General features: G+C 38.9%; 1 protein-coding gene across 1 annotated transcript; it reads right to left on the bottom strand.

Moving 5' to 3' along the window:
• Window positions 1-835: 835 nt before the first annotated feature.
• Window positions 836-20,300, bottom strand: LOC135782560 (Golgi pH regulator). Its single transcript, XM_065292925.2, has 14 exons — window positions 20,104-20,300; window positions 19,512-19,571; window positions 19,318-19,421; window positions 19,079-19,185; window positions 18,874-18,975; window positions 16,873-16,993; window positions 16,690-16,770; window positions 15,868-15,977; window positions 6,757-6,845; window positions 4,964-5,056; window positions 4,302-4,397; window positions 3,244-3,333; window positions 2,959-3,024; window positions 836-2,490 (listed from the first exon to the last, which is right to left on the bottom strand). The coding sequence occupies exons 1-14, from the start codon at window positions 20,143-20,145 to the stop codon at window positions 2,284-2,286; spliced, it is 1,368 nt and encodes a 455-aa protein (XP_065148997.1). The 5' UTR covers window positions 20,146-20,300; the 3' UTR covers window positions 836-2,283.
• Between the last annotated feature and the right edge of the window lie 3,214 nt (window positions 20,301-23,514).

The raw sequence follows: 23,514 nt of genomic DNA, 5'->3' as shown, positions 1-23,514 counted from the left end.
TGCATTGTACCATACATTTTTATTTGGTTTCTTTAATCAGATGCCATTTCCCTTCAAAACAATTATTTTTACTGTAGTATAGCAGCAATTACTAGGAAACATTTATCAATTTGCTAGTACCAACTTTTACCAAAATTGTACCAACATGTTTTCCTTCTTTATTAATTTATGTTCATTTAAATTTGATTTCTCATTTGAATTTATACTAAAGTAATTTAAACAAATAAACAAAGAAGAACCCAATAAATAAATGGTCATTGCAGGAGTGCAATTTGCTGGTTGTCCTGCAGGTGACTTTGTAACTCTGTTGTTTTACGATGCACTTATGAATTAACGATTACTCCAGAGCACTTGTACATCTACAATGATTTTCAAGTGCTACTTAAGTTACGAAACTTTTGGGAAACGGCCCGTAAATCTAAGATGATTTGTACGATCATTTTTACAATCTACTTAGCCTTTCGATGCTTTTGGGAAACCCGGCCAAGGTCATGAGTCGCAGGCGGTTAGTAAAACTGCATCAAATGTCTTTGTTTTGTTGGCAATGGCACATTAGTGCATAAACTGTAAATAGGGCTGCACAATTATGACAACAATCATAATTCTAGATTATTCACCTTGATATTGTAATTACGATTATTATTGTCGATTAATAGATTTTATATTTAATTTTTTTAATGTTTTATGACTTTCTGTAAAGCAGCTTCATGGTAAATTAGAAAAATCCAAAACTAAATAATACTAAATTCTAAAAAAAATCTGGGATATTTTCAACACAACATTGGATCAAAATGGGTCAAGCCCAGCCTTTGGGTTAAATTAACCCAGAAAATGGTTATATTTAACCCAAACAACCCAGCATAAATTAAGTTACAATCCAAGGGGGCTGGGCTCATTCCTTTTTGACCCAATGCTGGGTTGAAAATAACCCAGCATTTTTAAAGTCTATGTAAATCACAAATAATTATGGGAATTATATGACATTAGTAAAAAATCCAAACAAATGGCTAAATGACATGTCAAATTATGAATTTTAAAATCTCAGATTTGCACAAAAATTAGCACAAATGGACAGCTGTAATTGAGGCTTTTAGCTATTATGTTACTATTTTACGATTAATTGTGCAGCTCTTACTCTAATCAACACAAACATAAATGTTTGTGCAAAAATATCGATACAGCTATCTATCGTGATACAGCTATCTATCGTGATACATTTTCCCCCGATAGTGTGTTGATATTTCAATCTCGACTATCGATATTGTTTAAGAAAAAGTATTGCATTGTATCGCAACATGCAATGCATCGTATCGTACCGCACCGTACCGTGATACACTGTACCATGGGCCATGTATCGTGATATGTATCGTATTGTGAGACCCTTGCCAATACCCAGCCCTAAACATAAGTGAATAATAAGTTCTCGAGACTGTGTGATAATGTTGCTTGCTCGTGACTTGATCGCACACGGTACGCCTCCAGTAGCTTGTTACAGCTGAGTGTTTTGTGAGCTTTAACTCATTTTGATGAGTTATAACAATGTAAAAACATTTTACAAAATTTAAAATAGTAAGTTGAAATGACAATTTGAATAAAAAAAACATCCCCTTGCTGTCCCTAAATCAAATGCACTTATGTTTTGTAATACCCTAAATGAACCAAATAACCTTGTGGACCCTCAGTTGTGTCATGACTTCAGTAGATAAGTATTTCTCACACTAAACAAAGTATTAATATGTGAATCATTACGGTTCTTTAGCAAAAGTGCACAATGTATGGAATGAAATTAACAATTAACCAACCAAAGAGAAAAACGAGTCCAACAGGTCAGCTGATAAAAACGCAGTTGTAGGAGACATAACAATGATTTATACACTGTAAATAATAAAAGATAATCTCATTGTGATGTCATAGCAGGAAAAGTGAAAATACTTTCTTTGTTTTTTATATCATGGTAAAGCTCGATGTCAGCATACACAGGCCAATACAGACGCTCTCATTCAGACAAACACAATAATACCTGATTTAGGATGATTTTTACTCGTTCCATAAAAAACACTTGACACCAACCATAAAAAATTAAACCCACAATATCGTTCCCTTCATTAACATAGGCCATTCCAAAAAAAAGAACCAAATCAGCATTACTGATTTGAACCAAGACCCACATAAACAGGTCCCTCCTGATTCAGGATATACAGTCCTTTAAAAGGATTCAGTCCTTTGAAAGGAGAGACGAAAGAAGATTCCGTTTTGTCCCCATTGATGAGGTCACTTGTGATGTCACAGGTTCATGTGCTTCTCAGGTGCCTGTTTATGAGCCAGGTAGAGGAAGAGGATGCTGGAGAGGGCACTGACCAGGAAGATCACATCGAACCATCGGTGGTAGAAGTTGAACTGGAGTTCCCCCAGTACCTCAGTCACTATAGTGCGGTACTCCAGAGGCATGCTCATACGCATAAGGAGCACAGATGAGACGAAATACATTCCCTGTAGAGACACGAGAGATGTCACACTCGCTTTGTTTATCATTTACATTACAAGTAAATCATCTTTCAAATGTAAATGTAATGCGGATGTGCATGCCAAGGGAATCAAACCCATGATTATGGTGCTACCAAATGAGCTACATGAACGTTTAATCAGATTATATTAGTAAGGGACGGGGATTAATAAAGTTATTTAAAACATAATGTAACTAAATAACAATCAATATTGGGCAAGCTTTTCATATTTGCACATTGTTGCTTTATGAATGTGTCTTACATTGTGGCCAATCAATGTTGTTTTTAAATAGCTGAGGACAAAAATTGATATCTAGAGTGCAGGTTGGCAGATGAGCGATATCTGTTAAACAGACGACTCAATTATCAACTAAAGCCATTATTTTCAAGTATCGGCAAACAAAATGGCCTAGGGATTAAACAGTCATGGGTAATTTTAATAAAAGTGTCTCACCATGATCTGTGCCAAGACGAGTACAATGACATTGGAGGACTTGCTGCTGGATATGGCATAGAAAAACTGTAAGCAAAACAAACAGATTAGCCCAAACCGCATCTTTTTATGTTTAAAATGCCTAAAAAGCTTTTTGAATTCGGCAAAAGCGTGCCGCAGATGTTCAAAGAGGATAATCCCTTCCCATTACACACACACGCCTTCATGAACACGTGTAATATGTGACATTTTCACCTAAAGTGATAAGATTGAACGAGAACGAAAAGCACTTTGGTGTCTCAATACCTTGGTAAGTGTGATTAAAAGGCCTCGTATGGACGTGACTATGATGATTCCCACCAGGATAAAGGAAATGTGCTGCGACCAGAACTTTACCTGTGGGAAAACAGAGAATTAAGAGGGTTTATCCATTAGGAGGGGACGAGTCGCATTTGCTCTTATCAGGAGTGAGAGAGAAGCCGAACACAGATGTTACAAGAGGCTGAATCATTAGCTCCTCACGGGGAAAGATTAAACCATCATTATGAGCGCTATGCTGACTGAGATTTAAACAGGTCGGGAAACCATTTACTGCCAACGAAAGCGGTAAATGTCAGCTGACACAGCACCTGATTGTGTCAGGAGTATAAAGTCTATTAGGGAGGTACAATGTTATTGCATTTATAAGAGAGCAGGGCAAATGCACTCATATGAAATAAATGAATCGTAATTATTATTTTAAATGACTTTATGACGATATGAAGTTATTGCTTTAATCAGATTTGTGTACTGGCCAAAGGAGGAAAGCAGGACTTTCAGTTTAAAGTCTTTAAAATGAAAGCTAAAATAAAAAAAACTATCAATCAGATTATTAAAATAATTTAAAGGTGTAGTGTATAGATTTTAGCGCCATTTAGTGGTGAGATTGAGAATTGCAACCAATGGCTCAAACATATCATTGTCTAAGACAACAGTAACGAAATATGCTCTGTAGAGCAGTTTGTCCTTTTAGGGCTTCTGTAGAAACATGGTGGTGCAAAATGGCGACATCCATGTATGGGGACCCACGGTGGATGTTAATAGAAACGTCTCTTTTCAAGGTAATAAAAACATAAAAGTTCATTGTGTAAGGTCTTTATACACCACTGAAAATATAATATATTATATTGCACTTCTTTCAATAGGCTTCCTAAAATGTACACACTGCACCTTTAAAAACCCTCACGTCACATCTGTGGATGCTTAGCTAACTTGTTCAAGATATGTTTAGTCTACTTTAGCTATGTACAGGCATTTGTAATGTAAAGACAATTTGTGAAATATATCTAAAAGGTTTAGAAGCAGGTCAGGTCTGTAGCACATACGTCAAATTGAATTCCCAGATAGTTGACTGTGATCTCAATTCCTCTCGTCACAGGATCAGTCTTTCCCACACGGTCAAACACAATGTTTATGGTGGCCTAAGTGGGAAACATTTCATTACATGACATTATATAATTTACCACTAGGGGTGTAACGATATACACAATACATTTTATAATACCTGTCCGATATCGATTCTGGATCGCAAAATGGCGATATTATGCATTCTTATGTGCACTAAGGCTATTTAATAATTAGAAAGAGTTGTTTACAAAAACCTGTATTTGAAAAAGCAACATTCGTCAAACATATTCATTATTAATATTCTTTATTATCATGAAAATACCTGTAAATGTTTAAAAGAACAGCGATATAAATAAATATTAATTATTATAATGTGACACACGATTAATTGTTTCAGCCCTAATAAATATGCTTATACATTTCCTGGAGCTACCTGTGTAATGGTACTTTGCGGCGCATATTGAGGTTATGCACCACAGCGCCATCTGGCTTTTGGATGTAGCGTCATTTCACCATAATTCATTGAGAATTGCATTGAGAAAATGCAGAATTGCATTATGTATCGTTACACCCCTATTAACCACACACTTTTTAAATGTTTTATAAAACATGCAAGTATGCAAAGCTAAATAATTCTTACCATGAATGTTTTCCACACACAGTAGATGGAGAAGAAGTAACCTAAAAAGTTGAAGTATTTTCCTTGAAACGTTTTTGAATATTCTATCCGTTCCTTGGGATACAGAGACACAAGAAAATTTTTAAAATGTTTTTATTAATTATTTTATTTATATGAATTTACACTGAAAACAATTATAAACGCTTATATATACATATAAAACGTATACGACAGCGTGTTTCAGTTTCTGCCAATATCCAGCGACATCGCACAGACATTGAAAAGGAGTGGACCAACATTCCTGATCAACTCAATGTGATGGCGATTAGACGTGAGGCAAATTGTGGTCACACCAGATACTGAGTGCGTTTACATGCACAGAATAAGCGGATAACTATTAAAAATCTGCTTATTATAGAAAACTGTTTTCATGCGTTTACACGCAAATAAAAAAACGGCTATGCAGACAACTGCGTTTACATGGGACATGGAGATTTGTCAGGTTTCTCGTAGACAGTCACGTCCCCGCTTATAGTACATAGTCTAGATGTTCAAATACCTGACGGCATATCTGTCTTGAGCTATACTGTTGTATCTCTTCTCGTGTCTGCAAAACCTGTAATTATAATATCAGCTTTTATTTTTGCAGTTTCTCTGCCAACTGCTTTAGTCAAGCCTCTGAGACTTTTATGCGTTCCTTTGCGCTTACTTCTCCGTGTGACCTTTATCTTTTACACGCGAAGACATGCGCACATGAACAAAACTGTGAGAAAGCCAGTTAAAGGTGACATAGAATGATTGAACGGGGTATTTATCCTTGTTCTGTGATTTGTTTGGGTCTGTAATGCCTTAGAAGCTTCCTAAAAACCTCTCTCAGATAGCTCTATTAGGGTGGGGGATTTTAAACAAGTGGTTTCGCACCTATTTGGCTCCCCCTACTGGTTTAACTTGCAATCTCATTACTGATTGGCTGACTTTGCTGCCACTCAAAAAATGTAGCCAATTATTTTAAAGTGGAGGGGCAGTGAGATGCCTGTGATGTCATAAGCATCAGTTTTTCAGATTGGGCCGTTTTCTGGCTGACATTTCTAAAAGAGGAATTTCTATGAGACTGAGATGTTTAGCATGTCTAGCACTTTTGTATGTTTGTGAATGCGGGTAGACTACCATTATTCAACAAAGACAAGGTAAAAATGTTTTTTCATTCTCTGTCCCCTTTAAGGTGTTTACATGGCACCCGAAATCGGGGTAATGAGCAAAAAACTACCGGTGCCGATCGGTTTTTACCTACATCATTTATGGGCTTTCCCCAATAAAAGAAAACCGTTTTACACGTTTACATGACCCCACATTATCAGTTTATTAAGCGTAATCTGTGTAAAACTGTGCATGTAAACGCACTCACTGACTCCCCAATATAGTAAAACTGCACATTTTAAAGTGGCCTTTTATTGTGTCCAGCCTTAGGCACACCTGTGCAATAATCATGCTGTCTAATCAGCATCTTGATACGCCACACCTGTGAGGTGGATGGATTATCTCTGCAAATGAGTGCTCACTAATACAGATTTAGACAGATTTGTGAACAATATTTGAGAGAAATAGGCATTTTGTGTACATAGAAAAATATCTTGAGTTCAGCTCATGAAAATGGGGGCACAAACAAAAGTGTTGCGTTTATAATTTTGTTTAGTGTATATGACTCAAAATATTTTGGGGTTACTATAAAATAATTGACAAATATATTTTAGCAATATACATTGAACATCAATATTCAATAAAAGTATATCATACATGTCAATTATGAAAACTACCTTGGTAGCCTGTAGGTCCACAGTCTCCAGAAAGAGCTGTCTACTGAGTTCCTCAAGAGCATCTACTTCCTGCTGGATCAGACACAGGTCTACAGTGTCACAGTTAAGGAAAATCACGCACCAGATCCAGGTTAACATTTATCCTACTTAAAGGGTTCATGTGACGTTGCAAAAAAAAAAAAAAAACATAATATTGTGCATTTGGTAATGCAATGCGTTTACAAATTAAGGTTAAAAAAATATATTATTTTCCTCATACCACACATTATTGTAGCTTCTCTATCCTCCTCCTTTCTAAAAAGCATTCTGAAAAGAACACCTCAAACGTGTGACAAAAATGTTACTGCCCTTACCTAGGGCTGGGCGGTATGACGGTATATTCCGTTACCGCGGAATAAAATGTCAGACGTAAAATAATTTTCTATTCTGTCTATTCCGCAGATAAGTGGGCGTGGCTAACTCTGCCCTCCAGCATGTTAGACTGAGTGTGACGGAGAAACATGTAAAATAGTTCACTTATAAAAAATGAACAAGTTTTCTGAACTTTAAGCAAGCTAAGACAAAACTCGCGTTTATATCAGTGACACGTGCGATGATGGAGCGATGTAGTTTGACGCGCCATTTGCTTGTACAAACATATTTGATCGGAAAGACGAGAAAGAGATGCAAGTGTTGAGGTCTAATAGAAAGTAAAGGCCTTAAAACAAACTTTATGATCATCACATCATAGCACCTGTCACATTTATACAACCCCAAATCAGAAAAAGTTGGGACATTGTAGAAATTGTGAGTAAAAAAAGGAACGGAATAATTTACAAATCTCCTAAACTTATATTTTATCCACAATAAAATATAAATAACATATCAAATGTAGAAAGTGAGACATTTTGAAATGTCATGCCAAATATTGGCTCATTTTGGATTTCATGAGAGCTACACATTCCAAAAAAAGTTGGGACAGGTAGCAATAAGAGGCCAGAAAATTTAAATGTGCATATAAGGAACAGCTGGAGGAGGACCAATATTTAGGAATGGGAATGTTGTCCCATTCTTGTCTAAAACAGGCTTCTAGTTGCTCAACTGTCTTAGATCTTCTTTGTCACATCTTCCTCTTTATGATGTGCTGAATGTTTTCTATGGGTAAAAGATCTGGACTGCAGGCTGGCCATTTCAGTACTCAGATCCGTCTTCTACGCAGTCTTAATGTTGTAATTGATGCAGTATGTGGTCTGGCATTGTCATGTTGGAAAATGCAGGGTCTTCCCTGAAAGAAACGACGGCGGAATGGGAGCATATGTTGCTCTAAAACTTGGATAAACCTTTCAGCATTGATGATGCCTTTCCAGATGTGTAAGCTGCCCATGCCACACGCACTCATGCAACCCCAAACCATCAGAGATGCAGGTTTCTGAAATGAGAGCTAATAACAACTTGTGTTGTCATTGTCCTCTTTGGTCTGGATGAAATGGCGTCCCAGTTTTCCAAAAAGAACTTTAAATTTTAATTCGTCTTACCACAGAACAGTTTTCAACTTTGCCAAAGTCCATTTTAAATGATCATTGGCCCAGAGAAAACGTCTCAGGTTACGTATGTAACCCTGGTTCCCTGAGAAGGGAACGAGACGCTGCGTCGCCATAGCAACGCTTTGGGGAACGCCTCGGCGTGACTAATCTGAAGCACGTGTAAAACATAATCAATAATTTGATGATTGGATACTGACCGTGATGCCGTGCGGACCAGGGGTATAAGGAGGCATCCCACACAAACACACTCGCTTCCAAGTGCCGAAGCAAGTGCCTGCAGGGATGCAGGGAGTATGGCATGGAGACGCAGCGTCTCGTTCCCTTCTCAGGGAACCAGGGTTACATACGTAACCTGAGACGTTCCCTTTCGAGGAACTCGAGCTGCGTCGCCATAGCAACGCTTTGGGGAACGAGATGCCCACGCTTCCATACTACCAAATGCCTGTAGCGTGTATAACTGAACACAGTCAAGGCAAAGAACCTGGGACCCTAAAGAGGGGTCTAGGTCTAAATTATAAATCTGACGAAGGTGAGCGATGAAAATCAACCGGCCGCATCACATACGTCTTGGAGCGAAACGCCTGACCCTAAGGCCTTAGGGGCAGCCATACCCCGAGTAGAGTGGGCACTCACAGCGACGGGTGAGTGTATACCCTGATGTTCATAATCCAGTGAGATAGCATCCACTATCCATCTGCTCAAAGTCTGCTTGGTCACCGGTAAACCTTTTCTGGGTGAACCAAAGCACACAAATAACTGCTTGGACTCCTCCACTGAGCAGTCCTGTAAACATATGTATCCAGTGCTCACACAGGACACACCAAATTTAGCTTTTCCTGGTCCGCACTCCTGAATGGGGGAGGACAAAGGGCCTGCAGAACAATGGGCCTCGACACATTGTTCAGCACCTTGGGAACATAACCTGGCCTTGGGTGTAGAAAAGCCTTAGCCATCCCAGGTGCAAAGTCAAGACATGTCGGGGATACCGACAGGGCCTGAAGGTCCCCCACTCGCTTTAAATAAGTACTTATGGGTGTCTACCCACTGATGAGCCTTCCACATGAGTATGGTAGGCAGAAACTGCTGCCGTTAAACCTTAATGGTGGAAGGAGTAAACTCATCAGAGAACGCTCCTGCAGAAACCTCAGAACTACGTCGACAGGGCAGTAAACTGGGTCTGTCAGATGAGCTGAACACCAAGAGGTGAAAATTTCCCACTTAAGGGAATAAAGTTTCCCCGTGGAAGGACAAACACAACCAGGGGGGAAAGGCATACAGACGTAGCCTCGGCCATGCCTGTACCATGGAAAACCACAGTGGGTAAAGTGTGGTGTCCTGGGATGCAAACAGATCTACCTCTGCGCGTCCAAACCTTTTCCAGATGTGGTTCACCACATCTAGATGAAGTCTCCACTCCTATCGGAGATGTCTTTTGTCTCGAAGGGGCATCTGCCACATTCAGGTGGCGTGGTATGTAGACTGCCCTCAGAGAGTCCAGAAGTGTATGGTAGGCAGAAACTGCTGCCACCTATACCTTAAAGGTGGAGTAATGATATGGTCTCCACAACCTCAGTTGGTAGCATGACATTCTTCCAAAGGAGTATGGTAGGCAGAGACTGCTGCCACCTAAACCTTAGGGTGGAAGGAGTTAACCCAGCAGAGAATTGCTCCTGCAGAAACCTCAGTACCACGTCAAGGGGCAGTTGACTGGGTCTGTCAGTTGAGCTGAGCACCGAAAGGTGAAATTTCTCTACTTTAGGGCATAAGCTTCCTCTTTGAGGGAGCTCTGAAGTAATCATCTGGTTCCCACAACCTCATTCGGGAGCATGAGGTCCTTACAAAGGAGCATGGTAGGCAGAGACTGCTGCCACCTAGACCTTAAGGGTGGAAGGAGTTAAGCCAGCAGAGGATTGCTGCTGCAGAAACCTCAGTACCACATAAACAGGGCAGTTGACTGGGTTTGTAAGAGGAGTTAAACACCAATAGGTGAAATATTCTCCACTTAAGGGCATAAAGCTCTCTTGAGGGTTGTCCAGATGAGATATGAGGTCCTTCTAGAAGGAGTATGGTAGAGGCAGAAACTGCTGCCATCTAAGCCTTAAGAGTGGAAGGAATTAAGCCAGCAGATAATTGCTCCAGCAGAAACCTCAGTACCACATAAACAGGGCAGTTGACTGGGTCTGTCAGGTGAGCTGAACACCATGACGTTAAGTTTCTCCACATGGGGCCTAAGCTCCTGATGGAGCTCTGGAGTAATCATATGGTCTCCACAACCTCAGTTGGGAGCATGAAATCCTTCCAAAGGAGTATGGTAGGCAGAAACTGCTGCCACCTAAGCCTTAAGAGTAGAAGGAAGTAAGCCAGCAGAGAATTGCTCCTGCAGAAACCTCAGTACCACATAAACAGGGCAGTTGACTGGGTCTGTCAGGTGAGCTGAACACCATGAGGTGAAGTTTCTCCACTTAGTGCCTAAGCTCCTGGGGGAGCTCTGGAGTAATCATATGGTCTCCACAACCTCAGTTGGGAACATGACATCCTTCCAAAGGAGTATGGTAGGCAGAGACTGCTGCCACCTAAACCTTAAGAGTGGAAGGAGTTAAACCAGCAGGGAATTGCTCCTACAGAAACCTCAGCACCACATAAACAGGGCAGTTAACTGGGTTTGTCAGGAGTAAAGTATGGTCTCCACAACCTCAGTTGGGAGACCTGAGCCTACGAGCCTGGCCCCCTCAGAGGCCAAACTGACAGGCCATACCTCTGGCAAGCTTCCTCCAGAACTTCTGTGGCAGAGAGATTGGGGAAAAGAGAAAGCCACATTGGGCAGTGTGTGCGGTCCTGAGACGCAAACAGATCCACCTCTGCGCGTCCAAATCCTCTCCAAATGGGGTTCACCACATTTGGCCGGAGTCTCAACTCCCTAGCAATGGGTGTTGCCATACAGGGCATCTGCCATATCCAAGTGGCCTGGGATCTAAATTGTCGTCAACGAGCACAGTTTGTCCAGAGACCACAGTGCCATTATCCCAAAATCAATAATGTAGTGATTTTGGACCTCTCGGCCTTCCATACTGTACTCCAACCTGTGGGGAGTGCGTTCTGGTGTCAGTGTCACACACCAGTAGCACGCACCCAAAAACAGGCCTTAGGATGGAAACCAAGGTTTTCTCCACACCACCAGAGCACGCAGGCAACGATGCGTGACTTTGATAGCAGATCTCCTTAATAATTTATTAATCAACCACTGATGTGATGTCTATCTGGACAAGCACATGATGGCTCATCAGGTCTGGACGGAAATGGGAGTCCAACCCATACCACCATATTTCCAAGGCAATTTCAGTGCCATATCCGATGATGCGATTTTGATCCTTTTGGCTTTCCATAATCGCAACAACCTGTGAGGGATGCGTCTGTTGTCAGCGCCACACATCGACAACGCGCACCCAACACAGGACCTTGGGACAGAAGCCATGGCTTTCTTCCTGTTACCAGAGCACGCAAACAACGATGCGCGACTTTGATCATGCGAGAGGGGAAACCCCCCCCCCCATGTTGAATGGAGACATAAGCTCTAATGTAAGGAATCAGTCCTCGGATCTGATTGCATCACAATCGGTTTCAGTAACAGCATAGAACTGAGCCGCATCACTGAACGATTCCCCTACTTTTGGAACATTAAAGTAAAGGCTGTAAGCTGTCATTTCTCATGTGGAGGTTCTACAGCCTCCTGCACAAGAATGTAGCCATGCTCCACTACTGGAGCCAGCTGTATGCAGGTGAAGGTTAATGGGGGCTGCCTGTCGTACTACGCACCAAAGGGAAGCAGGCACCATAAATGAGGTGTGAGCTGCTTTGCTTCAATAAGAAAGTGAGTGCCACGAACGAAGACGTCACCCGCCTCAGCAGATGAGGATCTCGAATCGTAACACACAAAATCATTATCTGAATTATGGCGCACCAGCGGCCGATCAGGAGAATAAATGCTGTGCACAGCTGTACAAGCAACACACAGCATAGACACAAAATCACTGTTTGACTCATCAAACAATGACAAACAGCTCATGCAGGCTGTGACAGGCAGATATACATACATAGCCTACACATACAGGTGTAAAAACGTATGTATATATAATACCTTCATACTGTAAAAAGAGGAGGCTTCACGTGGAAACTGCACGTTTAGCCTTAAACAGTAGGCGGATTATGAAGATGATCCGTCTCTCCGGAGAAAGACAGCTGAAAATATATGGCTCTCACGCAGGGCGCCTTCCCGATCCGGCGAGTGAGAGAGAGGGACTTCACGTGCAGGCGGAGATACCGCCGCCTGCGCGAAATCATATGGCGACTCCCACGAGTGCAACCGCCACTGAGAAGCGGGATCGCAGCCGCGAACCCAAGCTTCCTAGAGAGCGAGAGACAGATGTCACGGGTGTAGGCGGGGATACCGCCGCCTGCACGCATGAGTGCAGTCACCGCTCTGCCTCGACAGAAGCGGGACCGGACCCGTGAGGGCGCGAGCCTGAGATATCCTTCTCTAAGCGCGAAGCTGGAGCGCAACACGTGCACGGGAATGCTCACAGTGCACACAGCCAGTTTCCTCAAAAGCCAACTGTGCGTGCTGCGCTCGAAGACACATATACATGTGTATCCTTGTCTGTGATATCGCGCTGACAGGGAGATACACATACTTGAACTTCTTAAACACACTTCAGATTTATGCAAACATACACGTAGTCACTTGCTGAGGCACTAAAAGCGAGTGTGTTTGTGTGGGATGCCTCCTTATACCCCTGGTCCGCACGGCATCACGGTCAGTATCCAATCATCAAATTATTGATTATGTTTTACACGTGCTTCAGATTAGTCACGCCGAGGCGTTCCCCAAAGCGTTGCTATGGCGACGCAGCTCGAGTTCCTCGAAAGGGAACCCCTGCGCTTCTTTGTCATGTTTAGATATGGCTTCTTGTTTGACCTATAGAGTTTTAGCCAGCAACAGTGAATGGCATGGTGGATTGTATTCACCGACAATGTTTTCTGGAAGTATTCCAGAGCCCATGTTAAGATTTTCATTACAGTAGCATTCCTATATGGGCCCGAAGATCACGGGCATCCAGTATGATTTTCCAGCCTTGACCCTTACGCACAGAGATTGTTCCAGATTCTCTGAATCTTTGAATGATTTTCTGCACTGTAGATGATGATAACTTCAAACTCTTTGCAATTTTTCTCTGAGAAATTCAGAAAACTCTTTCTCGCCACAGCATTGGGGGAATTGGTGATTCTTTGCCCATCTTGACCTCTGACAGACACTGCCACTCTGACAGGCTTTTTTATACCCAATCATGTTGCCAATTGACCTAATCAGTTGCAAATTAGTCCTTAAGCTTTTTCTTATATGTACATTTAAATTTTCTGGCCTCTTATTGCTACCTGTCCCAACTTTTTTGGAATGTGTAGCTCCCATGAAATCCAAAATGAGTCAATATTTGGCATGACATTTCAAAATATCTCACTTTCAACATTTGATATGTTATTAATATTCTTTTGTGAATAAAATATAAGTTTATGAGATTAGTTAATTATTCCATTCCTTTTTTACTCACAATTTCTACAGTGTCCCAACTTTTTCTGATTTGGGGTTGTAATATCTAGAGCTTCTTCTCTCATATACAGGTATTTATCCTGTCTGTAGGTTTTTGCATATATTTATACCTGTTCATTTTACATATTGCATATGTTTAATGTAATGTATAAATACAAAATACAATGAAGCCATACTATAGCTTCAATAGTCTATAAAATTAATAACTGAATAAAAAACAAGATTCAATGCTCATATTTTAAAACTGTGGTGAGCATTTAGTTAAAAGCTAAAGTGAGTGGTGTATTTCTGTACATTTTTATCATCAAAAAACAATATAAACTGAAAAACATGTATACCGTGAAATATTCCGTTCCGTGAAATAAAATGACTCATTCCGTGAAATAGATTTTGGTCATTCCGCCCACCCCTACCCTTACCATATTTGGACTATCAACTCCCATAGCACAGCGGCAACAACACTACAGCGAGAATAAAAGTTACACATTTGTAGGGCCCTATAATTTGGCAAATTAACACGGAATCTAGTGTTAACGCGGAATTTCGCAGAATTTGACATATTTTGAATAAAATTCAGTTTTTGTGTGGGAGAAGAAATGTCTGGGTGAAATGCAGACCGTGGAAAGTAAATCTGAGCGACACACCCCCTCCCGTCGTTTCAGACCCCCTCCAAAACACTGAAACCATGGCGAAGCGGCTCACCACAACTCTGCTTTCGTCAGCAAAAAAATTAAGAAATTTGACGCTAAGCACTTAGTTCTGAGCAGTTCTCACATGACATTTATGTGACCGGAGAACTTTTATTTTGTAACTTTTGTCAATATTCCGTTCACTGTGAGTGCAAAGATACATGAACTCTTATCATCCACGTCTGTCTCACTGCACCTCTCACACGTGCACGCGCTCACGCATCTGTCCAAAGTATGAACACAAATCCTCATGTATTTGTTCAGTTTTATGCATTTCAAGCGAGCTGAGGCAAACTAACTATCCCTCGCATTTAAAATATAATCATCTGCATCATGGCGCCGCTCTCTGTCTCTCTTTCGCTCGCACGTGCAAAGAGCTGCGAGCTCATGCTGTCCGAAGTCAGATCAGTAATACTGTGTATGTTTGTAAAGTTATATGCATTTCAAGCGATCGTGTTTAAAACGTCGATCGCGTTCCGCTGGACCGATGTGTTTAAGGCACTTCTGAAGGCACCACTGCATTTACACGTGTAGCCTTCTGCAACAACACTAAACAATGCATTGAATTGAAGTGTGTGTGTGTGTGTGTGTGTGTGTGTGTGTGCGTGTGTGTGTGTGTGTGTGTGCGTGCGTGCGTGTGTGTGCGCGTGTGTAAATGCATGTGTTACAGTCATTAAGTAATCGTGTTATCGTGACTAAAATAACAGTAAAATGTAAAAAAAAATAATTGCCAAAAATTTAAACGGATAAAACGGAATTTGGGAAAAAAATAAAACGGAATTTGGAAAAAAATAACATGGATTTTATAGGGCCCTACATTTGCGTATACATTTGGGCGATATTGTGCAAATCACCCCACACAGTGACAAAGATATGTGGGGATGAGTTTGACACGGCATTTTAGGAAGGCATGGATATTTGGGTTTGAGACTTTAATCTTTGTGACTTTACGGATCTTCTATATGCATGAACAGATTTTTACACTCCAAAGACAAAGGAAAACATGAAATCACATTATATGACCCCTTTAACAAGCAAATCCTCATAAACATGACTACCGGTATTAGTTACTCTCCATTTAACTACTGCTTTTTCAACCAAACTTGAAATGCTATGAGAGTCCCACAGGAGCAATCTGGGGTTAAATGTCTTGCTCTGACACTTTAGACACAAGGGTGATGAAATGTGATTCTTGTAATTGTACAGTTCACTCCTAAATGGGTTTTAAGGGTTTGCATTACCGGTTCAGGACCTGAATTAGTCAAGCACTTTGCATGAACCTGCTGGTTAAGGATACTTTCACTGCCTGATGGTGAGGAGGTCACACTCTTGATCATCCCCCAGAATCCCGTCTGTTTATTCTGCTCCTCTCCACGCTGGTATATCTGCCTTCTTGTCATTGCAATTCTACAAAGAGATATTTGAAATACCATGCTGTACCATTATGCCAAAATTATTGACAGCAAGTGATATTTTTATGCCACATAAAAATGCTCATAATACCAGAATTACATGAGTAAAACAGGCACCTAAAGAAATCACACCAAAATAATAAATTAAAGGGGACAGATAATAAAAAACATTTTAACCTTGTCTTTGTTGAATAATGGTAGTCTACCCGCATTCAGGAACATGCAAAAAGTGCTAGACATGCTAAACATCTCAGTCTCATAGAAATTCCTCTTTTAGAAATGTTAGCCAGAAAACGGCCCAATCTGAAAAACTGATGCTTATGACATCACAGGCATCTCACTGCCCCACCACTTTAAAATAATTGGCAACATTTTTTGAGTGGCAGCAAAGTCAGCCAATCAGTAATGAGATTGCAAGTGAAGCCAGTAGGGGGAGCCAAATAGGTGCAAAACCACTTGTTGAAAATCCCCCACCCAAATAGAGCTATCTGAGAGAGGTTTTTAGGAAGCTTCTAAGGCATTACAGACCCAAAAAAAAATTGTCTACATGTCACATCACAGAACAAGGATAAATACCCCGTTCAATCATTCTATGTCACCTTTAAAAAAGGGGAATGGTTCTTGTTCTTTTAGCCAATCAGAACACAGAACAGATTCTGGTTTCTGTCATAAGCTTTGCTGACATATTATATTTTTTCAGATCTTACCTTTTCTTTTTACTGACAATCATGTCCATGGTCTGGAGCAGCCTTCTCTCCAGGGCCAGTATATCACTGTCAGTCACATTTCTAAAGACATAAAAAAGATCCTGTATCTTACATATACTTAAAAAACATCCATCCAGCCACTTGAAAGTGTGTGCGATATTTTATTTATCTGAGAGAAGTTACCTTAGGAAATAGGACATATAGGTATATGGGCAGTTTACAGCACCAAATCCTGAAAGTAAAGCCATCAGTGTGACCCCAATGACCCCAACACGACTGATCAGCTGCTCTATAGACAGAATGCCTGAGGAGACACAAGAACGATGCATGTAAATGTTTGGCTATAATAAAGTTGAAATAAATAGTGGTGAAATTAAATGTGCCATGTTTTAAAAAGCTCTCTTACAGTCAACAAATTAAACTTCCAATCAGATTACTTTATGCACATATTGTGCATAATTAATCAGTGCAAATTATTTCAAATCAAAAGAAAGTTTGCCTTTGCAATTAATCATCAAAATGTAAAAACCTCCAAAACAACATTTCTGTTCAGCTCACATTACAAATCACTTTTTTCAACCCTTTGGTCCTGTTATGTTATGTACATTTCTAAATGGCTACTCTTTCTACTATTTTATTGTTATTTCGAAATTTTAAACTCTGCAGACCTGCTGACGGGTCCAAAACTGCATCAACAAAATAAAAAATAAAATATCTTAGTTGTGAAGCACAAAGTTTTCTGTAAAATAAGACAATTTTTATCAATTTACTCCAAAGTATGTGGGTAGATGACTTTTAAATTCAGGCCATGCCCAATTCTGCAAAATAAATTTTACTCTTTCCCAGCATGTTTTCGCCAGCATTTCTTATGAGTTTTAACAAAAGTTAAATGCCTTAGAGAAAATTTTCTTAAGGAAATAGAAGAGTTTGGTTCCAAAACGCAATAAATCCATTTTTACTAATTTGGGTAAAAACTTGTTTTCTATACAAAGAAAGTGACAAGATGAAAACCAATATTTTCTGTTACAAACTTTCACATAGCATCTTTAGGTTATAATAACATTAAAAATTCTAATCCATAATTAGTTTTTTAAAGATTTATAATAAAAACTGATCATTTTATTTTGGCAAATTGCAAATAAATCCATGAAAAGTTTTTTTTTTTCAAAATGCTATTGAATTAATATATAAATTTGCAGTCATCTTTGCCAAGTTATATTCATTTAGTTGACTAGTGGTATACACTGATTAAAAAAAAAAAACATTAATGCTATTAATCAAAACACAGACTTTGTCATTTTATTAACACTGTCATTGCTGCTGTCATCCTTGGGACCTCGCCACTAAACTTTTTTGACAGAGATCAGCTGTAAAATGTTTTGGTCCTGTTCGATTTTCATTGGCTTCAAGTAAAATAATGGAAAGTTTTCATAAGATCCCCTGGGGTCAATGTGTTAGCATGACAGAAGCTTGATGCTGTAAGAAGAAAAAGGGATTTTTCTTCGCCCGAGTGCCTCTCATGTAAATGATTCGATTTTGATGGCTTACGTTTCTTCCCCACCACAGGTATATCAATGCCATCAAAGTATTATTTTGTTTGTTTGTTGATCACGAAGTACAAAGTAGAAAAGGAAAACTAGAATTCTGTATGTATTCAATATGCCGCCATTGCTGTTTACAATGCGTAGAATGGTGCGCTGTGATTTGTTAAGTGGATTTATTACATTCTGCAGAAAAGGAGGACTGGTGTTTATCGCATTTTGGGAAAAAGGGAGAAAAGATGACAGAATAACATGGCGGATATTGGATTTTGCATAAAATTAGGAATTTTCTTTTTAATACTGACCTGATACAATACTGATTTTTAGAGTAACTTTTTTTAAATCGTGTTTTGGAACCAAACTCTTCATATAAACATACAATATGCCAAATGAAAGAAAAGACCCTCTGCTTTAAAAAACAAAACCCCTGTTTTATCCTAACTCTTCTTATCACCTCTCAAATGTGGGTAGGTTTCTTCAAAAATACCAAACTTGTCTTTGGCATAACTCATCAATGGCAGGGAAATAGTTAATTATAGTCCAGAGAATAAATACATATCATTTAGAAATCCATCTGATTACAAAGGTAAAATATGTTGTGAATTGCGTTTCATCTAAAGTCACAAGCAATGGTGTTTCTTACCATGTTTTGGACTAAGTATAGGGAAAGGATCTCCCAGTTTCCAGAAGAAATACATAAACGTGAACCAGACCACACACGAGAAAAGCAGTCTTTGTCGCTGCACTATAAGAGAGAAGAAAGCAAAAACATGGATTTAAAGCTCGATCATTTTGCAAATACTTCTGCAAAAGCAACAGAACCATTGATACAGGACAGAGCTACTTACACAAACGTATATTACTGACTACAAAGTAGCCAATGTAGAAAGGCACCACAAATATTAGAACTAGCAATATCACATACAAATTCAGCTTCCAGTGGAAATACCTGGACCTGTAAAAACAAACATTACGTAACTGAGATCATCTAATGTATTGTACAGTTCTCAATAAAGGATGGTTTCGTACTAAGGTTGGCAACTTTCTTATCAGCAACCCTATTTTTACAGTGGATGAGTATACTTACGTGCTGCTTAATACACCAAGGATCTCAAAGATAATGAGCTCAAACATGGTGCAAGAGAAGGCAAATGTGACAGAAAACACCACCTGCACAACATACTGTCGAACCTGAGAAGAAATTGAGACAAATCATGTGTAAGAGAGATTCTGAACAGCCAGAGGTAATAAAACACAAATCTACACCACTACACATGATACCTCATAATCTTTAAACAACTGCCGCATGAAAAAGAGCCACCCAAACCCGAAAAACAGCACCTGTGTACAGGAAACATGTGACATTCATAAAAATAAACAATTAAAGCTAAAACTTTAAAAAAAACACATTACAAATATTTTTAAGCAGACAAAAAAATATTTATATTACAGCAAAAACATACACACTTGGAATTAACTTTTTATTATTAATTCAAGTAACTTATTTATGACGGTGAAAGTCCTGAAACCAATTATACAAGAAGTACACAAAGCGAAATGATATGGCTCCAAAGTATTTTTTTTATAAATAATAATAATAATGTTGTGTTTTGTAAACATGTAAAAGCTAAACTGCTTTTGGATTTTGTATTATTATTATTCTGTATCATCTACGGAAGTGGCACCATTTCCATCGTTTTATTTTAACTACAGTTACACACTGACACTTCATTCACTTATTGTTTGCGAAAATGTTAAACATGCAAACGTGGTATGCTACTCACTGCATAATAAATGTAACTTTAACATAAGCGTTGTTCATGTTATTATGTATACAATAATGACATAGAAGAGGTAGCAAGGATGCACTTACCTGAGAAGTGAACATAATCACTGAATCTATGAAGAACGACATGTCGCGGTAAGCAGTAATATTGCTGTTATTATAAGAAAAGGATCAACGTAACCTCAGCTCATTGTGTTTAAAATGTTACATTAATACAGAGAAACAAATACTGAACAGAACATCACAAAAACTGCTCAACAGAACTGTCACGATGATTGCGTCACGCCACCGGGCGCACAGTAATGTCGTCATCAACAGTTTTCTCACTTTGCCACACGAGGGCGATATCGTCACAAAAAAAAGGAACAACAGCAGGAATAAACACATTTAAATTCTGTGTAAAGAATAATGAAAATAAGAATATATAATATTTTTAGCTCACTATAAAACAAAAGAGTCTCCAGTAAAATACACAAATAAACGTGTGTGTACTTGTATTCAGGTGCATAAATGCTTTGACAATGCAGCCTTTTAATAGGCCCTTAAATCTCCCAAATGAATAGTTGTGCCATCTGTGATTTAGAGCTGGGAGTGGGTGTTTCATTATACACATACAAAATCTCACTGGACTGACATGAAGTATGGAGCAAAGAATGTTGCAGATGTACATCTTGTCTTGTGATAGCTTTCACCACACGTCAGTCCCTGTGGCATTTGTAGTAAACTGACAACACTTCCACTCAAAATGTGCTGTAATATTAAAAATGTACTATACAGAGGTATAATTATACAACAACAGAATTTGTAAGTTTACTTTACTAATACACACACACACACACACATGCACACACACGCACACACACACACGTAATGCATGTAAAATGTGTATTATGAAAGTGGCATATTTTGAGTTTGGGCGAGACAGGGTCATTGAGCCACTTTTGATGGCCATGGGCTAGTTTTATTTTGCAGACCTAACCCTGATCATGCTTGTGCACAATTCAGAATTTCAGAATTGGCCTCCATTCAATTCATGAATTGGAATTTGAATGGCATTGACTCCGCCCTACAGGAAGTTGATTTAGAATTGGAATTGGAATGCAGAAGTGGAATTAAATTAATGGCAATTCAAAGAAATTCCACAGTCACACAACAAAAGAATCTCACATACATTCAGTGTTAGGAAAGTTACTTTGGAAAATTGTTTGGCAACCATTTTAAATACTTGGTTAAAGTAAAGCATTTTGGGAAATGAAGTCATGTTCCATTGTATGCCACAAAATTACAATTACAAAAAATCTAACTGTTTTGTTAGAGTTTTTAACATTAATTGCTGGGGGAAAACATTTCCTGTTAATGTAATCTGTAGTTCAAACTAATATAATTTATTATGTAATGCAATTATATCTGACATATACTGAAGGCTTCATTTTTAACACTTCACTTACTGTATAATATGTATATGAAATTCTTTGAATTTCTATTGAATTGCAATTCTGCTTCCTTTAATTCAAATTCGAATTGTAATTCTAGATCCTGTTTTTGACATCAATTCAAATTCAAGAGTCATTCTCAATTCAATTCTGAATTGTGCACAAGCCTGACCCTGATCTTGACCTTTATTGACATCAAGGCAAGCCGTTGTCCAAAGCAATACTTGTAATAATACCCCCCCACACACACACACACACACACACACACACAAACACACAAACACACACACACACACTTACAATTTACATTTATGCATTTGGCAGGCACTTTTATCCAAATTGACTTACATTGCATTCAAGCTATATAATAAATTTGCTTGGCATAAATAGAATTTACATTTAAGCATTTGACAGATGCTTTTATCCAAAGCGACTTACCGTGCATTACAAAGCTATACATTTTTATTAGGATTTGTGTTACCTGGGCTTGAACCCATGACATGTTGCCCTGCAATTCAGAACGATGTATTTCTATATAAATATTATTTGTATTTATATAGAAATATGCCTTCTCTTAAATATCATCTCATCATCTTCATGATTTTACTGTACTGTATATGTAATTAATAAATTTGTAACAATTTTTATTTATGTGTTAAGGTTGCCAGTCTGGCTCCTTTCCATGGGAACTTAATCTGGGGAATTTTGGAAATATTCCAAATTGGAAACTTGACAGGAATTTATGGGAATTATTTGGAAATTCAGGGAAATTTAAATAAACTATATCATATAGCCTACAACTGAAGTTGCATTAAATCTTGTTGTTTTAAACAAATTATGCGGCAATATTTTTTATTTAAGTTCCCTGTTACAGGCAACAATGCATTTTATAAATTTCCAGTTAATTCCCATATATTCCCGTTAATTCCCATGGAAGTTTCCAGCCTTAAAAATTCCTGGATTTTGCAACCCTACTCCTGACCCAAGAAGCCAAGGTCCACGATTTTAACACACCTCATCAGTACTGCAGTCACCTTTTCACCATCACTCTTCCTGTATACCCACTCATCCTAAGAAAAACAGAATAAACTCAAGACCACCCACAACACCTCAATATAGGCTTCAGTTCATCTCAGCCCCTGAAGTGTTCTCTGACAGTGCTGAGGTGTGAATTGAAACAGATGCTCAGGTGTCCCACGGCCCTCTCAGCAGACGATTTGAGTTGACAGAGAGTTTTCTAATTCATTGGCTGATTTATTTATACATGAGTGTAGGATTGGGGCTTGCTGGTTGGGGAAGACTGCTGAGACTATGAAGGCTGAAAGTGATAAAATGTTTCTGATGAGCTTTGGGAGCTATTAGGTCGGAGATATTATGTGGATGTATGAGAGTTAAAATGCACATACATTTACATATGTACATTCAAACACATGTTTACATGCATGCACACACAACACAAGTTTGCTGTTATATGTTGTTATATTTTCCCCCCTTGACCTAAATTATTTACCCCTTAGATTTTAACTAGGCTATTTCAATCATTTTAAAGCACATGAATTTTTAACTTTAAAAACATTTATTTTTCATCTGTTTATAAGTTTCAATTAGTAGTATGAGTAGTAGTGTTTTTGGACCTTCATCTGTTCAAGTTTTCTGATGTAATGTAGTGTTGTGGAATGGTCACATCACGTTTTTTTTTTTTTTTTTTGCAATATCAAAATTGTATTTATTTTTATGACTTAATTGTTATTAATTTATTGCTATTCATAAACTTACGAACTCCCTGCAATGCCCTTTTTTCGCAAACTCCAGGTTGGTAAACCCTGGCATTGGTGAATCTGATTCCCCCTACACACACACACACACACACACACACACACACACACACACACACACACACACACACACACACACACACACACACACACACACACACACACACACACACACACACACACACACACACACACACACACACACACACACACACACATTTTCACCCTTAATTATTTTCATATTCACAAACAAAAATATGCAAACATATGATATTATGTTATTTCATATT

This window comes from Paramisgurnus dabryanus, chromosome 15 (assembly GCF_030506205.2).
Source record: "Paramisgurnus dabryanus chromosome 15, PD_genome_1.1, whole genome shotgun sequence".
NCBI classification, from domain to species: Eukaryota; Metazoa; Chordata; class Actinopteri; order Cypriniformes; family Cobitidae; genus Paramisgurnus; species Paramisgurnus dabryanus.
Note: the sequence above shows the minus strand (reverse complement) of the source record. Positions and strands in the feature narration are given on the sequence as shown.

Bases quoted from the DNA above. Each gene is read 5' to 3' on its own strand.
- LOC135782560 (XM_065292925.2), bottom strand. From the start codon at position 20,145: ATGTCGTTCTTCATAGATTCAGTGATTATGTTCACTTCTCAG. The intron at 18,976-19,078 runs GTAAGTAGCTCT...TCTCTCTTATAG, and splicing joins AGTCAGTAATATACGTTTGT to TGCAGCGACAAAGACTGCTT. The intron at 3,025-3,243 runs GTATTGAGACAC...TTTTGCTTACAG, and splicing joins TTTTAATCACACTTACCAAG to TTTTTCTATGCCATATCCAG.